Source organism: Acanthochromis polyacanthus, chromosome 21 (genome assembly GCF_021347895.1).
Source record: "Acanthochromis polyacanthus isolate Apoly-LR-REF ecotype Palm Island chromosome 21, KAUST_Apoly_ChrSc, whole genome shotgun sequence".
NCBI classification, from domain to species: domain Eukaryota; kingdom Metazoa; phylum Chordata; class Actinopteri; family Pomacentridae; genus Acanthochromis; species Acanthochromis polyacanthus.
The window spans coordinates 8821896-8845460 of NC_067133.1; the positions used below are offsets into that span (position 1 = coordinate 8821896).

General features: G+C 38.6%; 1 protein-coding gene across 1 annotated transcript in view; it reads left to right on the forward strand.

Annotated features, from left to right (window-relative positions):
* The window catches only part of plcl5 (phospholipase C like 5), a 108825-nt gene that overhangs the window by 49111 nt on the left and 36149 nt on the right, over nucleotides 1-23565 (forward strand). Inside the window, 3 exon segments of the mRNA XM_022209043.2 lie at nucleotides 12362-13550; nucleotides 13553-14568; nucleotides 14570-14848. Coding sequence (XP_022064735.2) covers nucleotides 12362-13550; nucleotides 13553-14568; nucleotides 14570-14848 — 2484 coding nt within the window.

Below are 23565 nucleotides of genomic sequence, written 5' to 3' on the forward strand. Positions count from 1 at the left end.
TTCTGCTTGAAAAAATGCATTTTATCTACATGCACAGAGTTGGTTTTTAAATTTATTTTAAAGACAGAGTTTGTTGAAACAGGAGAGAAACATGCAAAAGGAAGATTTGGTTACAAAAAAAGACATACAACATCAGTTGTAGGGCTGCAAAACTTCTTTCCACATTGAAAGAACATAATCCACTGTGATATTTACATTTAAAATGCTTCACCCATAGAAGACGGTCCATGTAGATGAAATTATTTGGTTTAGGATGAAAATTTGAAAATCTAAAATGACGAAAACATCTGCAGTTACTCTAAATTTGTCCACAATGAATGGAAATCATCCAGTGTCTTGAACCTTCCAACAAAACGCTTCAATTTGTGACTCAAGGTGACTTAAAACTTCTTTAACGTGGCTCATTTATTATCCAAAATGAATCAAAAATGAATCAAAACGTCATAAAACTTGTCCAAAATGATACAAGCTTTTGTCAAGTTTTTCAATTTTGACCATTAAAATCAAATAAACCAAATCTTTTCTAAGCTAATTTCTGGTCTCACAGCTGTCTGAGCTGCTGCAGTAACTGAGTGGAGACTAGAAGCTTCTTGGTGTACAGCCGATTAGCAGCTTCTACTGTAGCTGAAATGGCAAAAACCTTTCCAAAATGTAGGGTTATCTGTCCACAATGACCCAAAATTAATGCAGAATAAACTCAGAATTTGTTTATTTTTACTATTAAATTAATAAAATTGGACATTAACGCATCTTAGTTCACTTTTTACAGTAACTTTTAGTTTCTCAGCTGCCTGAGCTGCTGCAGTAACTGAGTGGAGACTAGAAGCTTCTCTGTGCAGAGCCGACTAGCTAATTTTTTACTGTAGTCTCACATGATAAAAACATGTCCTAAACTAATTAAAATTTGTCCAGAATCACTCAAATGTTGTCCAAGATGACTTACAATTAATCAAAGATGACTCTATTGACCATTTTAATGAGTGGCACAAGTCCAACGCGTATGCTTTGTAAAGCAAAAACATTTGGAATGTATTTACCAGAGCTACAGGATAATAGAAAGGCTCTAAAGTGATTTTTTTTCTCCACTGTTTTGAAATGAATTTCCTACTTTCTGTGTATTTTTGACTCTTGGTATTACAGTTTTAGCAGGAAAACTGAAAGAAAAGTAGATTTTCACCTGCTATTACCGTATGAATTGAGGTTGACTTTCCAATTTGGAAGTCATTTGGTGAAAATTTCTGCATTTTTTTTCCAATATATACAGCAGAAAGACAAAATGACGCAGCCTTACTGGATGTTTCTGGGCCACTTTTTTCTTATACTGCCCCTTTTGTTGCAGAATTAGCTGTAATCTTTGGGCTGCATGCCATTTTTTCACTGCATCTGGACTTGCAGGGGAACATTTGTCGTTGATCAGCTTCTACTTTTGCAGCACAGAGTTTCATGCACATGTGCAGAATTCCTCCACATTCAGCAGCTCTGCACTGGAAAGCTCCTGCAACACTCTCACTTCCTGCATTCTGATGAGAACCAGAAGAGAAAAGCTGACTTCTGACATCCGGTGTGTGTTTGTAGAATTCCTCCGGCTTCCCCTTTTGGTAGTGCCCGAGGCTCCGGCAGACGATTCATGGGCAGCAGGTTGAAGACAGCTGCTTCTGTCAGAGATTATTGAGGAAGTGATAGATCACTTGCCAGAGCAGCTCCACAGTGACCTCAATGTTTCCCAGCGTCGGTCTGATCTTTGCATCGGTGCTGCATGAAAGAAATACGGGTCAGTCCGTTCAAAATCACACAAAATCTGGAAAGAAATCCTCCTCAGATTGAGCCGATTCTACATCGACTGTAACTTTAGTGTATTTAATGTTTAAAAGTTAAAGTTTTACCTCCATACTGCAAAATTTAGCACAGTTTAATGGACTTTTTCCATCATTTCTGAGCCTCAGAACTTCATCAGTACAGCAGAGAGATTTATGGCATTTTAGGATGAAAAACACATTTTCTTTTTGGTAAAAACTGACACCAGATCAGTTTCACATCCATCCAGGTGCCACGGTGGGAAGATAAAATCTGTTATTTGTTCATTTTCTCTATAACCACCAGCATCAATATTGGATAAACTAGACACAAAATGCATAAATCTAGACACAAAGCAAAAAAATAAAGACAAGCAAGACCTAAAATTAAAAAATAAACAAGAATAATGAGATTAAAAACAGGAAAAGAGAGATGTAAAATGATTAAAACGACAAAACAACTTGACAACGGTGACAAATAAAACATCCCAAAAGCACAAAACAACACAAAGCTGATGCAACGTGCTTTGTTTTGTGTAATTATATTTCTCAGTCTGTCATTTTTCTTCTTTTATGTCTTGTTTTTGTTGTTTTTTCTGCTTTGTGTTTGGATGTAAGAATTTAGCGTCTTGTTTTTCTTGTTTTGAGTCATTTCATGTCTCATTTTTGTTGTGTAGTGTGACGTTTTGATCATTTTACGTATTCTTGGGACAATTTTGTCTCTTTGTGACATAAAGCTATTATATATTCTGTAATATTGATGCTCATGGTTGGCTATAAATTAAAAAAACCAAAACAATCTGGTGTCAATTTTTACCAGAACTCGAACGTGTTTTTCATCATCATGGTTCTATCTGCTGTACTGATGAAGTTCTGAGGCTCAGAAATGATGGAAAAAGTCTTTTGAAACTCCGTTAAAGTAAGTGAAAGTAAAATATTGGTAGCATGAACACATAGAAAAAGCTAAAGTTACTGTAGATGAAGGCTCAGCTGATCCTGAGGTTTGAGTTTCTGCTCGGTTTTCGTGTATCTGGACAGTGAGACAGTAGAATAAATGACTTGAGGGGCTTCAGAGAGGAAGTGTGAGATCAAACGGTAATTACAGAGTGAAAAGACGAGCAGCAGAAAGAAGCAGGTGTCAACAGACGGAGTCGACTATCAGCCGTTCACCGAGTCGGACAAACATCGTCCACATCTTTGGCAAACAGATCCGGAGCCTGTGGCTGAAAAGGGGTTTGGGGAGAAGAGAAAACAGAGAAGCAATGAATGTAATGAGAGCAAAGCTTCCACACAGTTTAATTAAAGTGTGCAGTGACCACCTGGGGGGGAATTAAACACTTGTGATAGACATTCAGCAGCACAGCGGCAGTTTGTTAGTATAGAAACCCTCCATTGACCGGCACTGTGCTGCCTATGCACGCTGTAAAGGTTAATCAGTGTTTAGCTCACAACAACATGCAAATATAAAGTCCTGCAAAGAGAGAGAGAGCTCAGAAATGTCTTCTGTACAGTACGACACAGTACGACTGTACAAAGATTAAAGAACGACATAAAAGATGCAAAGAATGACAAAAATAATGATCCAAAAAGATGTAGAGAGTACTCTCTAGAGAAATGTCTCCTGTGCAGTATGACACAGTAATGGCAAAAATGCAAAATAAAATGCAGAAATAACAGGCAAAAAAAAAAACCCGACAGAAAGACACCAAAAAAATGTAGAGAGAACTCGGAAATGTCTTGAGCAGTATGGCACAGAAATGTTGTCACAAAAATGCCAAAAACTCTGTTAAAAATACAAAAATAAGTTGCAAAAAAGACATAAAAAGATGCAAAAGTGACAAAAAATATTCCTCAAAAATGCAAATGTGATGCATAAGGCCACATAAAGATATATAGAGAATAATATAATAATAGTAATAATAATAATATAAATAAAAGTTTTCTGTTTCTTGAAGAAGCTAATTTCTAGATATTACATGAAAAATAGAGCAATTTTGATTAAAAATCACAATTTAAAGCTGATTTTTGGTGAATTTTCCTGAAGGAACTCCTCGTCACTGACGAGTAGTTCATGGACAGTCGGAAAGAGGAAAGTTTGAGGATTTTTTCTGTTTGTAGAGTTTATACCTCTGATAAATTATGTAATTATGGTGATTTTTCTTTCTTTTTTTAAGGATAGCATGCCCTTAAAACCTGCTGATGAGTTCTGGGCTCCTCTTTGTATCACAGACACACTAAGCCTTTAAAAACTTAGACAGCTAATCAAATTGCGATATCTATCAGAAAAATTTGCAATTAGATATGTTCCCCAAATTGTTCAGCCTTTCTAACTCATGTAATTAACTGCTGCAGGGCAAACAATGTCATATTTCTAACTGAGAGCAGCTCTTTTCAGTGTGTTTCATGCACAGCAACTGAACAAATTATTTGATGAACGGAAACAAAGCCGACGGTCTGCAGCCCTCGGTTGTCCTTCATGTGCTTTTAGTGATCAGAGAACAGCTGATCTGGTTGAATGAGGCTATCTCAGTGTTTCCTCCTCAGCTTCTGGATATTTGTGCTGCTCCGCTGAGAGCTGAAGTTGTAATGTGGGCACATTCTGTTCTGTTCTGTTGGTCGGGTGATCGAGGCCACGGCGCTCCGACAGTCAGTCACTGATTAAAGAGCTTCTGAACAAGAATCAACACCACGTACAGGATTGTTCTTGTATTATCACACAGCGGAAGCAAGAAGATCTCAACTGATTGGAGTTTTCAGGGCCAATACAACTTATTAATCATCAAAAATATTTAAGATAACAACATATATTTGCCGTACAATCGAAAATCTTGGTGTCAGAATTCAGAATGACACAATTTCCGACACAAAACTTCATTGAAACACCTTTTTCATGCTTTACAGCTGCTTAGTTAAGGCCTTTAAAGGATGGAGAAAAGAAATACAAAACAATGTAAGAGAGAATATAATAATATTGCCACAAAATGTAAACGCATACATCTATCTCTAATATTTTACTTCTTACGATAATAATTAATTTTCATTTGTTTGCTGTGTGTCTTAACAGAACCTGCATTTCATTTGAGAAGTCTCTGAATTTTTAGAATTTAACTGGTTTATTTTTTTTGCAAATTTTTAAACAAGATACATGTAATAAATTGATTTTAAAAAACGTAATTTTAGATTGATTCTTATCATGCAGGACATTAGCCTAGCCGCGCTAGACAACCCACGGCCACGAATTTAATTCTCTGCCAGGGTGGGTCTAGTTACCCTCCATAAGGCTCGAGGTTGGATGCTCCTAAAACTGGCCGGACCAATCACCATGAAGTGTAGAGTCAGAAGGCGGGCGTAACTAAGTGACGACAGAGGCGCGACGATTCTGACAGAAACAACCGGCGCACAATAAACAGTTATCTTTCAACTCGGTTTTGGCCACAGCCCTTAAAGATTTGAAGCTAAAATTCAACTTGAAAGATAAACAAAGGACGGCACTGAAGTGTTTCATTGAGAAGAAAGACGTTTTTTGAACTTATGCTGACAGGATATGGCAAATGGTTGGGAAGCTAATGGGACTTAGCCACAATCCGCCGGCACTCTAGGAATTCCGTCAGCCTGTTCGTTGCACTGATTGGTTGTATACCTACTCAATTGCTGCAGAGTGATTTGAAAGACAACCTTTTAGCCCGCCTCCCTCCCTGTCGAGCAGTCCTAGACCCTTGTGTCTTCAGAACATGGGTCTAGCGCGGCAAGGCTAGCAGGACATGCTAAAACACAGGAACATACTATAACACAGCAACATACCAAAACACAGGAGCACACTATAAACACAAGGACATGTTAAAACACATGAACATGCTATAAACACATCATAATGATACAACACAGGAACATGCTATAAACTCATGAACATGCTATAAACTCATGAACATGCTATAAACTCATGAACACGCTATAAACAAAGGAACATGCTATAAACTCATGAACACACTATAAACACAGGAACATGCTATAAACTCATGAACATGCTATAAACACAAGAACATGCTATAAACTCATGAACACGCTATAAACAAAGGAACATGCTATAAACTTAAATGTAGCTGATAATTGGCACCACGCTATAAACACAGAAAAATACTATAAACACATGAACTTGCAACAATATATGAACATGCTACGAACAGATGAACACGCTATAAACATGCTACAACACAGGAACATGCTATAAACACATTAAAGCGCTACAAACTCATGAGCACGCTATAAACACATGAACACGCTATAAACACATGAACACGCTATAAACACATGAACACGCTTAAACACATGAACACGCTTAAACACATGAACACGCTATAAACACATGAACATGCTATAAACACAGAAAGATTCTATGAACACCTGAACATGCTATGAACACGCTACGACACAGGAACACGCTGTGAACACACCTGCAGCGGATAATTGGCCCCAGGGTGCTACTGCTGATGGAAGCAGCCACTGGTGGATTCAGAGGATCAGAGATGATTTGATGACTGGAATGAGGAGAGTAAAGAAAAGACTTTTAGACCGTCTGCAGCGTCCTCAGCTCGATGCCATCGCGCTGCCGGCCATTAGTCAGACTCTTTGGTTTGTTTTGGGAGTTTTTCTGCTTTTTATCAAACGTGAGCGTCTCCGGCACCGTTTCAGATCCTGGTTGAATTTTCTCCCCGCTCACACATTATGTTCTGCACAATGAGCTGCAGAGAGAATTTAAACTGTCGCCCACATGACAGATTAAAGTGACGAACGCTGACAGATTCCTCCTCCCTCCATCCAGCAGACTCCCGTTTACAAAATCTGCTCTCGGATCCAACATGCTTTATGACAGATTACACTGTTAAAATATGCAAAGAAACCGTAACAAAGCAGGAATGTTCTGGCAAATGGAGACCTGAAAATAACCGCCTCTTAAAATACAGTAATTATGGATAATAATAAAAAAAAATTCTAGCCCTTTTACATGAGCTCATGTGTATTTTTGGGCTTTGTGATGTTTGAGGAAGAGTATTTACATGTTAAATATATTTTAATAATAAATCTGACAGCAAAGTTGCCAGAAAGGCAAATTTAAAAAATGACAAAAGCTGTAAAAAAATGTGTAAAAACAGATGAAGAAAAGAAAAGTATATTTAAAATAGTAATATTCCACTATTTTTGGTTAATTTAAATACAGTGAAATGGTGTCATTTCACAGTGAAACATTGTAAAAATACAAATTAATATTTATAAAAATTCAGATATTTATGTGGACATTATTTACAGTTTTGGTATTTATTTTTTGTTTATTTTTAATATATAACGTTGATACACAGACCGTTTAAACAATCAAATTTATTTATTTGGCATTGAGCATGAAATTATTTAAAGTGCTTTACAGGTAAAATAAAAAAAAACATGTATAAGAAAAATAAAAACTAAAATTATTAAAATTAAATACAGCAGAAGCAGAACAGAAAAGCTGATAAATTACACTAATTGAATAATTAGAACTGATTGACTGAAGTAGTATAGAAAAACAGAAGTAAGAAAAAATACTACAAATAAAACAAAATAAATATATATTTAAAAAAAATTATAATAAATAAAATATATAGTTATAAAAAAATTAAAAATGACTTTAAATAATTAATTGAAGGTAAAAATGAAAAGCCATTTTTCCACCAGCGTGAGGATTGCTGTTTACCGTTCTGTATTCAGTGGGGATGAAGCGTCTCTGGTAACCTGAGAGCTGCTGCTGTCGCTACCTGAGCGCTCACGGCTCATCGCATTAATTGCGTCCCTGGAGTTCAGTTCTGCATCAGAAGCGACAACACTGTGACAAACTGCTGCCCGTCAGAGGACGACGCAGGAATCAGCTCCTGAATCACGACGAGTTTTACAGAAAAATATAAAAAAAACCACCTCCAACACCAGAACAGAAACACAAAAACAGAAATGCTGTCTAACAAGGACAGATTGATGCTGCTTTTGTGGCAGAATTTCTTATTTATGCGTATTTATGGAACCCATGTAACCTGAAGCTGGCTTTAAATATTCTGAAATAACAAAAAACTAAAGTTGAATTTTTTAGATTAGATGGAAAAATACTTCAAGGACTTTTTTTTGAAGTATTCACGGGTGCTACGACTGAATACTGAAAAATAAAATGCTGGCTCCACACACACTATAGATATTTAATTATTCACTTTTTAATTTGTGTCCACATTCTAATCATATCCGCTTAGGTCAAACACTGCCTGTCAGTTCAGCTGAAAAGTTTATGAATTTTCTGTTTTGGGTGAGTTTTCTTGCCATTTTGGAGAAATTGGAAGTCATTTTGGATGTGTTCTGGTTAGTTTTTGTCATTTCAGGCTAAAGTAGAAGCTAGTTACTCAGCTGTGCACAGAGAAGCTTCTAGTCTCCATCCGTTACTGCAGCAGCTCAGACAGCTGAGAGCTCAAAAATTAGTTTGAAAAATGAAACAAGATGTGTTATTGTCAAATGTACTGAAATTATCAGATTTTGTGTAATTCTGCGCAAATTCTGAGTCATTTTGGACAGATTTTGATGAGATGAGAAGCCTCTTTTCTCCACTCAGTTACTGCAGCAGCTCAGACAGATGAAAGTTAGTTTGAAAAGAGTGAAAGAGGCGTTTTAAAGTCTGATTTATTTCATTTTGTCAAAATGGACAGTTTCGGAATTGTTTTGTATGGATTTTTTTTGTCATTTTGGAGAAATTTGACCTAATTCATGACAGGTTTTTGTCATTTTGGATATGTTTTGATTCGTTTTTGTCATTTCAATCAACAATAGAAGCTAGTTAGTTTCCTGTGCACAGAGAAGCTTCTAGTCTCCATCAGTTTGATCTCAGACTGCTCTAAGACCAAAAAATTATTTGACAAGAATTAAATAGCTTATTTTAGGTTCAGATTTACTTGAACTGATTCTAAACATCAATATCACAGTTGATCACGTTCTTTGGAAGCTCAGATCATGATTATATTAACTGTACCATTGCGGTTGCTTTTTTGCCACCAAGTTTTCCTTTTCAGTGTTTCTCACTCATTTTGCTGCATATGTGGAGCTTACATGTCAACAAACCATTATATAAACTTTAAAAAATCCTAAATCCATCGGAGAACATGTAGATTAGTGAACCATGTAAAGCAGTTGTAGCTTGATGTGTTTGACTTGATTCGCCTCGCTTGACTTTTGCACATGTTTGGTGCTGATATATGGTGCAGCTGTAGCATCAGTCCTGAGGTCTGGTTGGACCTGCAGTCCTATTTTCCCTCAGCTGAACCAGCAGCATCTTGGCAGCGCTTCATGCATCGCCATGTGCTTGTGGGTCTTGGCAGTCACTCTCACAACAATTGCATGCAAGTATTTCTGGAGGGGGAGAAAGTTAATGCCTGAATAGCTCTATTTTAACTCACAGTGGGCAACAGTCCTAACCTGGGTGGTCCAGACATCTTTAGGCCACAGGGGAACATCTGTCCAAAGATCACTGACTGGAATATCCACCATTTTATCTCCTTTAACCCTCTGACCCCTGAGCAGTTCCTAGGTGGTTTATAGGCATTTTTCTTTACATTTTTCACTGCAGTGTGAAGGCATGCACCTCTATGAAAACAAAACAACCAAGATTAAAAGTAGAGAGAACCCAGAAATGTGTTCTGTGTAGTTATATTGCAGTAAATCATAAATGAAATTTTAATTTCTTTGCTTATTGGTTTTGAAAAAAACTGCAGTCTAAGTCCCCACAGGTGTTACAAACACTGGAAAAATGGGTACTATTAATATTTTACTACTTGCTTGTTTTATTAGTTTCCACTCTCTGCTTTGTTTAAACACAGCCTGCAGTTCACCCGAAAAGTTTTTGAATTTTTGTCACATGATTCTTGGTTGCAGCTCAATCACTAATAGCTTTATGGCTTCATCAAGAAATACAAAATTTTTCGTTTTTTATAGAATCTCGTCTCATAATTTTTTCAAAATAAGACGAGATTTTAACACAATATCACAATTTTAAGCAGCGTGTTTCAGATGAGTAGTTCAAGGACGGTTACAAAATTCAAAATCTGATAGTCTTCTACGTTTTTGCAGTTTTTGGCTTTGACAAATGGTGATATTTTGTAAAGATATCCTGACTTTCAAACCTCTATGTACAACAGATGTTTTACTATTTCCATTTGTAATTTGCTTCAATGCTTGTCTCACAGCTGCAGTTCAGCCGAGAAGTTTTTGAATTTTTCTCATGTGACACTTTGTTGCAGCTGAATCACTAATGGCTTTACAACTGCACCAAGAAGTGCAAAATTTTTTGTTTTTTTTACAGAATGTTACTCGAGTAAATGGTTTACAGTTGGAAATTTTTTTAAATTGTCCCTGTAGAATAAAATAATTTGGTGAAATGCCATTATTTTTTAACTTACATAATTCACACATGAGTAGTTCAAGGACTGTTGGAAGGTTGAAATTCCAACAACAGTTTTTGTTATAGTTTGCAAATGCTTTGCTTTTGGAAATTTTTAAAAGGAGACACAGAGAATTAGGGGATTTTTATTTTAATTGTAATTTTAGTCAAGGTTGCCAAGCTGTGTAGTTCAAGGACCATAGAAAATTGTGTAATCTAATGTAATTTTGCAGATTTTGTAAAGATAACATGCCTTCCAAACCTCTACATACAATAGATATTTAACTATTTCCATTTTTCTGCAGTTCAACCTTAAAGTACCAGAATTTTTGTCACGACTGTCAGTTGGAGCTGACTCACTAACGGCTGTGCAGTTGCACCAAGAAGTGGAAAAGTTATATTTTTTACAGAATCTTACTCAAGTAGATGGTTTACTTTTACCATTTTTTAAACGATTCATGTAGAATAAAGTGATTTGGTGAAATGCTAAGTTCAAGGACTGCTGAAAGGTGGAAATTCCAACAACTCCTTGTGTTTTTGCAGCAATGATTAATTGTGTCATATGGGCATTTTTTAAAAAGATAACATGCCTTTTCATACCTGCTGACGTATTTTGGGGTTCAAAGGATTAAAGAATGATCTGAATCTCTACTGAAATCTTCTTTTGTGCAGCTCAGAAGAGGTCCACCTTTTGAGATTTGGATATTAAATGCTTGCGTGTCGGTAAAGGAGATAAAGGTCGTAGAACAAGGACAAAACCGGAGAGCGATGATTGCATCATTTCATCAACGGTGCTCATTAATCGTGATGAGCTGCCAGGCGTCATCTGCCCCTGGCTGCCGGCTGGAAGACGGATGGTCCGGAGGTGTTTCTTCGCTGTGGCCTGACGTCGCTCAGGAAGATCCATCAGATCCGCTGGATGGTCGCTGATCTGGGTGGAAGATAAGGGGAAGCCCCGCGGCCCTCTGAGGCTTTATTTCTGGAAAGCAAAATAGATAAAGAGAAAACTGAGATTAGGGTACTTTGGTTGTAATCAAACATCACTGCTGAAGTGTCACTTTAGTGAAATTACTGTGTCTTCTTTCAACAAAGCCTTTGTGCCGAGACTTTTTATCAGTAATTTGTAGATCGGTTTAGACTTGATTTTAATGCACTGTTCTCTGCACTATGCATTATTCAACAAGCCCATTTCCAAGTCCTAAATCAGGCCATCTGCATTCAGGCTTTCTAGCGTACCGCAGCCCTGAGTGGAAATAGGGCAGCGCTGTCTGCTTTCTGCCAGCGAGGCTAAAACAGGCCTGAAAGATGCAGAAGTTCAGCCGTGTCATTGCAGGTGGAGTTTGGAGTTTGGCTTCTTTTCCACAACAGGAAAGAGAAAAACAGTCGCCTCAGAGCTGCAGCAAACATCGGCTGGCAAGAGGCGAATTTATGAGAGGTTGCCCACAGGATGAATATTTAATCAGTAAATCTCATTAGCAGTTAAGAGGCAACATGAAACCGATTTTAAAGCCCTTAACGTTGTTTGCGAAAGGAAACCGTTGTGACTCAAGCCAGACTGGAAATCATATCTGCAGTTTTATACCCCGTCATTACAGCAAACTGCCCCGTTTTAAACAGAAACAGACCTCACGCTGTATACGGTAGTTTATGATTTATATCAGAAGAAAATACCAGAACATTTTCTGCCCACAGATGAAGAATCTGAGCAGTTATTAGAAAAGGAGGTGGAGATGTGCATTTAAGCTTTAAAATAGCATTCTTTTCAGATGCAATGGCACCTAACAGATGAGAACTTCCAAGAATTATCAGAAAGTTGACTTTTTTTTTGATGTCTACAGTTTCTGGTCAGTAAAGAGTGGCATTTTGGAGATTTAAAGTAAAATAATTGGCATGCCAGCACATTTTGAGATTTAGAGAGTTAAACCCAGTTGTGCTTCATGATTTTTATGGGAAAATACATCCTTTGTCATTTTCTAATTGCATTGTTTCCTATTGTTATTGTGATTTTGATTTGAAACTGATCAACTCTTCAGATGAAAATGACACTGTTGTATTTACTGCTGTTTCTTGACTTTAAATGCAAAGTGTAACCGAAAAAACTCTCTCTTTCCCAACCCTTTTCTGCTTCCAGGATGGATCTAAGCAGAGGCAGGTGAGGAAGAAGACAGTTTCCTTCAGCTCGATGCCCAGCGACCGCAAGATCAACAGCACGGCCGCCTGCATGGCCTTCATGATGGAGGGCTGCGAGATGAAGAAGGTCCGGTCCAACTCACGCATGTACAACCGCTACTTCCTGCTGGATCCGGACATGCACTGGCTCCGCTGGGAACCGTCCAAGAAGGATTCAGAGAAGGCCAAACTGGAAATCAAGAGCATCAAAGAGGTCCGACTGGGAAAGAAAACTCCGGTTCTGCGCAGCAATGGTCTCTCGGATCAGTTCCCAGATGAGTGTGCGTTCTCGATTATCTATGGGGATAACTACGAGTCCTTGGATTTGGTCGCCAGCACAGCGGATGTGGTCAGTACCTGGGTGATGGGACTGAGATATCTGGTGTCTTATGGCCGCCACACCGTCGACATGGTGGAACCGAGCCAACCCAGCTTACGAACTTCCTGGATTGGCTCCGTTTTTGAGCTAGCAGATATGGACAAGGAGGGACAGATAGATCTGTTCAGAGCCACCCAGATAATCAAGGGGCTCAACCCAGGAATGAAAGAGGCGAGGATAGAGCTGAAGTTCAAGGAGCTCCAGAAAGCCAAAGACCAGTATGGAGAGGCAATCAACATGGACACCTTCGTTGAGGCCTACTGCGAGCTTTGCACTCGGCCTGAGATCTTCTTTCTGCTGGTGCAGTTTTCCAGCAACAAGGAGTATCTGGACAATAAAGATCTGATGCTGTTTGTGGAAGTGGAGCAGGGTGTGGAGGCTGTAACTGAGGACATGTGCAGGGAGATTGTTCAGAAGTTTGAGCCGTCTGCCGAAGGTCGAGAAAGGGGCTACCTCTCTATCGACGGCTTCACGCACTACCTCTTGTCCTCCGAATGCCACATCTTTGACCCGCAGCACAAGCGTGTCTGCCAGGATATGACCCAGCCGCTCTCGCATTACTACATCAACTCTTCGCATAACGCCTCCCTCCTGGAAGACCACTTCTGGGGCTCGTCGGACATCAGCAGCTACATCAGAGCTCTGAGGATGGGCTGTCGCAGCATCGAGATCATAGTCTGGGACGGACCTGACAATGAGCCGGTGGTGTACGTTGGCAGCTCCGTCGCCTCGCAGCTGGCTTTCTCTAAAGTTTTGGACATCATCAACCAGTATGCTTCGAGAGCTCTGAGTATCCCCTGCTCCTCTGTCTGGTGACCCACTGCTGCATCCCCCAGCAGAGGGTCATGGCACAGCACATGAAGAAGATTCTTGGCGACAAGCTGCATGTCGATTCCCCCAGCAAGGAGGACAACTACCTGCCCTCTCCGGAGAAACTCAAAGGTAAAATCCTCCTCAAGGGCAAGAAGCTGCCACCCAACTGCACTGATGCTGAGGGGGATGTGACGGACGAGGAGGAAGGTCTGGAGATGTCCAGAAGAGTCGGAGCTGACGAGAAGGACCACCTGAACGGGTTGGGCTGTAAGAGACTCCGACTGTGCAGGGAGCTTTCGGATCTCGTTTCTCTTTGCAAGTCGGTCCAGTTCAGGGACTTTGAGATCTCAAAGAGGGAGCAGAAATACTGGGAGATATGTTCCCTCAATGAGGTAGATGCAAACAGGTTTGCCAATGAATTCCCAGAGGAGTTTGTCTGCTACAACAAGCGCTTCCTCTCCAGGATATACCCAACACCAATGAGGATCGATGCCAGCAACATGAACCCGCAGGACTTCTGGAAGTGTGGCTGCCAGATTGTGGCCATGAACTACCAGACACCCGGTCTGATGATGGACCTAAACCTCGGCTGGTTCCGGCAAAACGGCAATTGTGGGTATGTTCTGCGGCCTGCCATCATGAGGGAGGAGGTGTCGTACTTTAGTGCCAACGCTCGGGACTCCCTGCCAGGAGTCTCTGCACAGCTTCTCCACATCAAGGTCATCAGTGGCCAGAATCTGCCCAAACCTCGAGGTTCTGCAGCGAAGGGCGACGTCGTGGAGCCCTACATATACGTGGAGATCCACGGCATACCAGCTGACTGTGCCGAGCAACGAACCAAAACCGTGTCCCAGAACGGCGACAACCCTATTTTTGATGAGACTTTTGAATTCCAGATTAATTTACCGGAACTGGCGGTGCTGCGCTTCGTGGTTCTGGATGACGACTACATTGGAGATGAGTTCATTGGCCAGTACAACCATCCCGTTCGAGTGCCTACAGCCAGGCTATAGACACGTCCCACTGCAGTCCCTGACCGGAGAGTTTCTTCCCAATACCACTCTGTTCGTTCACATTGCCATCACCAACCGGCGGGGTGGAGGGAAGGTCCATAAGAGGGGTCTGTCGGTCAGGAAGGGCAGGAAGGCCCGAGAGTACACCACCACCAAGACCACTGGGATCAAAGTGGTAGACGAACTCTTCAGGGCCTCGACTCAGCCGCTCAGAGAGGCGACGGACCTCAGAGAGAACGTACAGGTAAGGAACTTCACTGGAAAAAAGTATATTGATCAATATACCAGCATTTCTTACTTCCTCAAATCGATATCAGCCCTAAAATCCAGTATCTGTCCTTAGAAAGATCCTTAGAAACTTCATGAAACTCTTGAATATAAAACCCCAATATATTCTGGTGCAAATCACTTTTTTAAACTATAGTTGAGAGAATATTGGCCTCAAAGTGTCTATCCAGTTATCTTTAATCTCATTTTAAGTTAAAACATGACCAAGCATCGAATCATTTTCTATTTTTCTGCCTCAGTCGCTCCGAACTGATGCAAGTGTTTCTGATTAAACTTGCTGTTGTGGACGGAGGCTCGTCGCTAATTGCAATCTATTAATGGTGCAGACGGTAATAAAGTGACATTGCTGTACAATTATGAGCTTTATGAATAGTGTAATCACTGACGAGGGACAATTACTGTCCAGCGGGGAGCGCTGGGTTGCCAGGCTCTCAGCGAACCTCTTTAAAACTCCTCGAGACCAGTGAATGGAGATCTGTAACCATGGAGCTGTCTGGCCAATGACCAGCAGCAGAAGCCTCTCAGTGCGGTTTATTATTTGGCATGTAACCACTGAAGGCTGGCGATACCGAAGCGTATCTTGCTTGTTCGGTCTGCAAATGATGGTACGACGCTGAGCCGTTTACATGTTGTTAGTTTAGAGTGGCAGCCTCTTGTGTCCTCTGACGGGTTTCAAAGAAAGGAAAGTCAATGATGCTCCGTCCAGGTGAAAAATTGTGTCACTTAGAATATTTCAACTGCGAAAATTGATACAAAATTAACAGAGAAATGCAATTTATTTACATCGTGCTTCTAAAATGGGAAGTTTCTGGGTGTTTCTTTGCTCCTGTGGCATTTCTAATCTCTCTGGTTCATTTTTCATCCCCAACATAAAGTTCTGCACCTTTGTGAAACAGAACAACCATGAAGAAGGAGAGAGAACTCAGAAATGTTTTCCACGTAGTATGATAACAGTTAGAATGTCGGTGAGGAAAATAACTGTAAAGATGCAAAGGTGACACAAAAGTTGCCAAAATAACAAAGAAAAATAAAACAAAGGCAAAGAGTGGATACAAAAATGAAGCAGTAAGTATCAGGCACAAATGACACAGTCTCAATAAGAAGAAAGTTATTTTGATTAAATACCATGGTTTGTAGCTTAGATTTAGTGATTTTTACTTTTTCAGACAGAAAGCTGAAAATCTGACTTTTATTTCTGTTTTTACAGTTTCTGGCTCTGACAAATGGTGTGAATTGCAGATTTTATTTAATTTTTTTACCAAAGCAACAAAAAATATGAAGAAAAGACAGTTCTCTGATGAAATTTCACGATTTTTGTGGCTCATCATATGTGAGTAGTTTAAGGGCGGTTGGAAAGTTCAAAATCTCACAAATTTTTCAGTTTTTACAGTGTTTGCCTTTGACAAATGATGTAATTTTGTGTTTTTTTTAAAAGATCAAATGCCTTCAAAAACTGCTGGCAGACTCTGGGGTTGAGATGATTTAAAAAATCTAATATTTAATGTTGATTTCTTGCGTAAGAGGACATAAAATACCACAGGCTCTTGTGTTATCCTCCAAAAGCTACAAAACCTTCCCCACCTTTTTATCCAGGTCATAAATACCAAGCTACCTAATGTTTCAGCAAACAGAAGACAGACCAAACCAAATAAGCAGAGATGTGATTAGAGATCCTGTGGCGTGCCTCCATGCATTTTTCACTTGTGGAAATAGGCGTGTTCTGAAAAAAGCCGCATAATTTTTCTCTGCATGAAGCCAAAACAGAGAGAAATATGTTTGTGCTGCGCAGATGAAATAGATTTTTGTGATGCTGGAGGTTGTGGCATCATCAAATAATGGGAAAATCACTGGGAATGAAAACGACAATACAAGCAATTAACCAAACAATGCTGCCAAAAAGCAGAAAAGCGCTTCACCACCTGATGAAAGATTGATGTTTCCTGGCGAAATCACAGTGCTGCTTTTTGAGATAATCTAAAAATGGGCATGATTAGGTCCTGATAATCTTTGCTTCGGTGTCAGCCAGCGTGAGAAATGATAAACCGAGAGCTGGACCTGGCACAGACTGATCCCACATCTTCACTTTTCTGTCAAAACTCCAATCAACTAACTAACGCTAAATATGGAAATAATCACGTTCGCGCCATGTGTCGCGGCTGAGACCCTAATCTGTTCTGCCGCTATGATTCGTCTCTCATAACAAATGGCTTCGGGATCTAATCTGTAGGCCTACCTGAAAGATGTCGGCAGCTGATTGAATGTGTGTCTGTGTTAGCCTGATCAAACAACGGCGGCGCTGCTAACCGCTCGTCGGGCCTTGTTTTAACTCCAGTTTGAAATGTAAATTCACCCTTTTTGAAGTACAGAGATAAAAGTTGATAAAATAAATGAAAGAGGTGAAGTTGAGAGGGAGGCTGTAAAGGGGATGAATTAAGGTGTGTTCTCTAGAATAAGGCCTTCACCTTTTAAGGGTAGAAACTAGGGACGTTTATGAAGCTGTAGGGAGTCTGGTGTCAACAGGTCTGGAAGCTTCATGACCACTGATCTACTGACTGGAAACCAAGACACAGTCTAGAACAGAAGGAAATCTGTTGACCTAATACGTTGACATCACCTCTTTAGATTATTTCTAAGTTGAGCAATCAAGTATTTTGTCTTTTAAACAATCAAAAACTAATACTTTAGAATGACAGCATTGAAATTCAGGCCCAAAAGTAGAATCAAAACAATAAAAGTGAATCTACCTACCTATGTAGCTAAATTGAGTCCACCTGTAATTTCCAATCAGCCAAACTGCATAAACTCTGAAATTAACTGAACACCAGAAATATGCAGTGTGCATAGTCCTGCCAGTGAAGCACTCCATGGCTCCACAGGAAAAGGATTCCTAAAGGAACTGAACAATCTGATTACACTTCACAAAGATGGAAAAGGATACAGGATGATCAACTGAAAAGCAGTAATCAGTAGCAGGAAATATAGAAGGAAGCATAGTACCACTAATCATGGCTGCAGTGGTCGTCCTCCTGAAACGACTCCACAAAAGGTGAACTACTTTTGTAATCTAGCTGTAATGAACAGATGGACTTCAGGTTTGGTACAGGGGTCGTCAATGGAAAATACGGTTTCTGTCAGAACATCAACTTCAATGGACAGACTAGAAGTTTTGATGTTTGCAACAAAACTGCAAAGTGATTTTTTTGCTAAAGATCATGAAAATAAGACTGATAGATGTTGGAGAGCGTTGTTCTGTCAGATGAAGATAAATTTGTTGGACTCAGAGGGAGTCCAGCATGTTTGGAGTGAGCCTGACCAGGACTACCACAGTGAATGCTTAGTCCTGACGGTGAAGAACGGAGGTGGGAATTAGATTGACTGAAGAATAACAGAACATATCTGCAGAAATTTGAAGTATGGATTGAGTCTTTCATCAGAAATAATGGTGGACATATGAAATATTGAAAAAACATTTTAAAAAATGATCATTCTTAATTGTACACATGGGTAAATATCTTACTGTTCGACTTAAAAGTGATGCAAATTCGATATGGTGGGACAAATTGGACATTCATTTAAGTCTCCTGTTGTCCTCATTTATGGGCACCAAAAATATTGTTTCTTTGTCTGAAAAAAATCCCCCAAAAAATCAGCAAAAAAATTCCCCAAGAAAATTCCAATAATTCCTTTAAAGTTTCCTTCAAAAGTTTTATTTAGAAAAAACAAAATCCCCCAAAATTTGGCAAGAAATATCACGTAAATATTTTTTAAAAATGAGAAAAATCGTCCCAAAAAATCCTAAAGCCACGTATCTAAAATGATTACATATATATCAGTAAAAGTTCCAATATTTTCTTGAAGAACATTTACAAAAAAAATCAAACAAAATCCAGCAAATTTCGCTGGATTAAGAAACATTTTTAGAAACATTTTTAACATTTCATTTTTTCAACCAAAAATGTTCAAAGATTTCCCAAAAATATTGAAAATGTGGACATCAGAAGTTGCACTGTGAAAATGTATATTTTTCGCACATTTTTAAACTTTATAACCGGTAAATTTTGATCCGCAGGACGACACTAGAGTTAATATTGCTGTCTTTATCTGTAAACTGTGCATCTTTACTTGAGAAGAAATATCTTGTGAACTCCGTTAAACTCCAGGTAAAACAGTTCTCATCTCACCTAGCTGAGCTCCTTTAGGACTCCTTTTGTCCCCAAACACCAGGTGGTCTGCTTTCAGTGACAAAGGAAAGGACATTGCGTTTGACTACTGAAGATCTGATCGTCTGCAGTGTCTCACATGTGAGTCCAGGCAGCAGATCGTTTGTTTCTGCTGGACTCCTTTTCTGGAGCGCCAACCTTATAAAATGTTGATGGAGCCGGAGGAGGATGTCCAGCTGGGAGTTTCTCTCTCTTTCTCCTTTTTTATTTCGCTGGAAAGTGTGTGCAGAAGAAAGAGTAGATGCGGAGATGGAAGCAAACGCAAACAAAAGCGGCGTTGTAACCGGAGCTCCGGTTCGGGGAATGTTGGAAGAGGAGTAAAGTAGGGGGAAGGGACTAATTAAAAACACAAGCCTCTCGTTGGGGTTTGGTAACACGACGGCTAGGGAACACTGTGGCTTTTATTACGTAACAGTTATCACAGAAACATTCCCCGCACACAAAGCGTAATGAATGCTAATAAGTGGACTGAGTGGGTTTAAACCCAGAGCTGCTCGGTGCTCCACGAGCTTTCTGAGCCTCTCTGTCTGCAGGAGGGTGCACTTTTTCTGTCCTTTTTCTGCAGACTCTTAACAGCAGCTGATTCCCTCCTGTTGCCTTCCTGCAAAATATGCAAAATTACACAAAATGTATGGAATCAGTATTGTGTATTAGGTATTACAATGCCTTTAAAAAAAAAAAAACATTTACATAATCTAATGTAAAAATCTATTTTGATATTGGAAAATGACAGTATTTTTGAAATATTATTACAGTTGCTTTTATGGTACTTTTTGTTTTTATGTATTTTTAACATATTTTATACCTTGAAAGAGAAAGAAAAGCATTTATCTAAATCTATAATTTATTATTATTATTATTATTATTAAATAGTAGGCATTTTTCTACATGTGAATATCTTTTAATAAACCTCAAAATTTCAGAAATTCTAATTACTTTAGTAGATGGTTGCTTTCCTTTATTTAACAGTATTTTTATATTATTATAGTTACTTTTACTGTACGTTTTGTTTTTTGTTTATATTTTCACGTTTTTACTCTTCTTCTTCTTATTGTTATTATTTAGTAGGTATTTTTTCTACATGTGAATATCCTTTAATAAATCCTAAAATGACAGAAAATACATTTTTCTTTCGTAAAATTAAGGCTAGAAAATCTGTTTAAACTCAAATAATTGTTGTTACTTCAGGAGATGGTTGCTTTCCTCTATTTTACATTATTTTTTCAGTATTATTAGTTACTTTTACAGTACATTTTGTTGTTTATTTTGTTTTTATATTTTTCAACATTTTTAAGCCATGAGAGAAAAAGAAAAGCATCTCATTATATTATTATTTTATTTTTGTTGTTATTATTATTATTATTATTATTATATAGTAGCCATTTTTCTACATATGAATATCCTTTAATAAACCTTAAAATGGCAGAAAATACATGTTTTCTCATGTAAAAATAAGGCTAGAAAATGTGTTTACACTCAAATAAATTATAGTAACTTCAGGAGATTGTCGCTTTCTGTTATTTTTCAGTATTTTTTGATGTTCCAGCTGCCAGAATACTGCAGTTTTTGTAGTTTTTCTATTGGTGGCTTCTTTTTTTTGTCACATTTCTGCACAGGTTGAGAGTTTCTCTGCGGTCTAACCAGTATTCATGGGAAGACCTCTGCAGTTGAGAGGCCGACATTCGATTGTCCTCTCTAAACGCCTTCCTGGCTTCTCTCATCTCGTATTCAGTCTCACGCTCTCCTATCTGACTCCAGTTTCCTCCATGTTTCTCATCAGAGGCCTCCCCGGTTGTTGCACTTCAGCGCAGACTGCTCGTCGCTGCTTCAACACACCATTTATCAGAGACACCAACTGCAAAAGCGGAAAGACTTCAGCAGTCCTTGAAGCTCATCTTTGGTTCATTTTCCAGAGGAAACCACACGATTAGGTTTCCTGTGGAAGATGAACCAAATATGAGCTTCAAATCAACATATTTCATCAACACCTCTTTATTCTACGTGTCATTTTAAAAATTAGCCCAAAAAATAGCCGTTTACAAAAACCAGATTGTTGAAAAAACTAAAAATCTAAACTTCCTGCTGCAACCAGGAAGCCAGGGAGAAAAGTATGATTTTTTTTTTGTAAAATAAATTAGCAAAGAAACTCAACTTTAGTTTATCTTTTTTATGATTTATGACGTTATAACTGTCATGCTACGCAAAAATATTAAAAATGAAAGCAGTAAAGCATCTATAGTGTACAGCATCACATTAGTTGGTTCAACTTTCGATAAATCATGAGACTTTTCCTGAGAACGTATCGTGTCATTCGTGCCTGACTGTCTGGAAAAGCAGCCAAAAATAAGCTCAACCTTGTCTATTTTCATAAAAATCACTCCTTTTCCACATGTCTTATTTAAAAATGAAGCCAAAAATAAACCTTTTGTGCAAACTAGGTCGTGTAGAAAACAACAAACTTTGTGTGGAGTGACTCATCTCACCAACAGTGTCTGAAACTCAGGGACTTTCCAGCTAATATTCAGGTTGTGCTTGAAAGAAAATTCCAAAAACGGCATCATTTACCAGAGCCTGAAGCACTAGAACCAGTCTATTTTATTTTGTTTTTGCATCATATTGTGTCTTTTTGTCTCGTTTGTCTGCGTCTTTCTGTGGCATTTTATGTAATTATTGCACCGTATGTCGTATTTTCTTGGCTGGATTTTTTTTTGTTGCAATTTTTGTGTAATTTTTTTGGAACTTTTTCTGCTTTTTTTATCTCATTTTTGCATCTTATTGTGTCCTTTTTCCTATTTTGACTGCTATTTTTGCATCTTCTCAGGTATTTGTGTAATTCTTTGTATCTTTTACCATCTTTGTGTGTCATTTTGCATCTTCTTGTATCTTTTTGTCATTTTTGACTGTTGTTTCTGCAGCTTTTTGTGTCATATTTGCATCTGTTTGTGTCAATTTTGCATCTTATTTTCTCTTTTATCTCTTTCATCTTTTATCTCATTTTTTGGAGCTCATTGCATCTTTTAGTCTAATTTGACTATTCTATTTTTTGCATCTTTTTGTGTCATTTCTGCATCTTTTTGCATCTTTTTGGTCATTTTTGAATTTTCTTGTGTCTTTGTGTTATTTGTGTCGGCTATTTTTCATAATTTTGTGCAGTTTTTGCGTCGTTTTGTGTCACATTTGCATCTTTTACTGTCCTTTTTGTGTCATTTCGCATCTGTTGTGTCATTTTTGCTTCTCTTTGTCATTTTTTGAAATTTTTGCCTCTTGTCAGTTATATTTTGCTTTTTGGTGACTATTTTGTGGGTTATTTTTGCATCTTTTTGAGTCATTTTTGCATTTCCTCGTGCAGTTGTGCCATTTTTGCATCTTTTTGTGTCATCGTGTCACATTTTGCCTGCTACTTTTGCACTTTTTGTGTCATTTTTTTTGCATCTTTTCTTGTCTCTTTGGAACATGCTAACTGCCATTGTGCACAGAAGACATTATCATACGACACAGAAGACATTTCTGAGTTCTCTCTCCTTCTTCATGGTCATTCTGTTTCCATAGAGCTGCAGGACTTTAGATTGCAGTGAAGAAAAATGTGACAGGATGTTGTTTGGTGTTCAGTGGGTTAAATCCTGATGCTCTCGGAAAGAATGAGATCCTATTAGAGGCTCCAGAGCTGCAGAGATGTTGAAGACGTTTAGGAGCAACGGAAGCAAACGGAACCCCCGCTGAAGAGTCAATGAAGCTCTGAGAGCACTTCACATGAAACAGAACTTGGGTGGACCAACTGCCCTTGAGCAGAGCTGCTGACAAATATCAGTTTACTCACGACTCGAGGAGCGTTTTCTCTTCTTTTAACTTTATTGCTTATTCATTAAAAACAGAATCCAGACAAGAAAAGAGGACAGCAGAAATGTCTTCATGATGGTGCTTTTACAAGCTGCCAGCTGAATGTAAATCAAAAATCTGTCTTGTCTTCACACAACATCTCCTGTTACATAACCACAGTAGAGGAGTTTACATGACTCAGACGTTTTACAGCCCAGAATGGGATAATAAATGAACATCTCCCTAAAACTGTGCACCAAAAGACATGAGAATGAGCTGCTTTTATTATCCCCACATCGTCTCATCGAGCAGTTTCTGGGCATTTGTTTAGGCTTGTCACATATTTACCCACTGTGACTCATTTTTCACTGTAATATAAAGTCCTGTACTTCTATGGAAACAGAACAAGCATGAAGAAGGAGAGAGAACTGAGAAGTGTGCAGTATGACACAGTTTCGTTGTTCCAAAGAGACAAAAACAGATGCAAAAATGACAGCAAAGATGCAAAAATAACAGGCAAAAGGGTCATGAAGACACAAGAACGTGCAACAAGGATGCAAAAGTTGCTAAAAAAGACTCAAAAATTGTGCATAAAGTGCCAGAAAAGATGCAAAAAGATACAAAAATGACACAATTA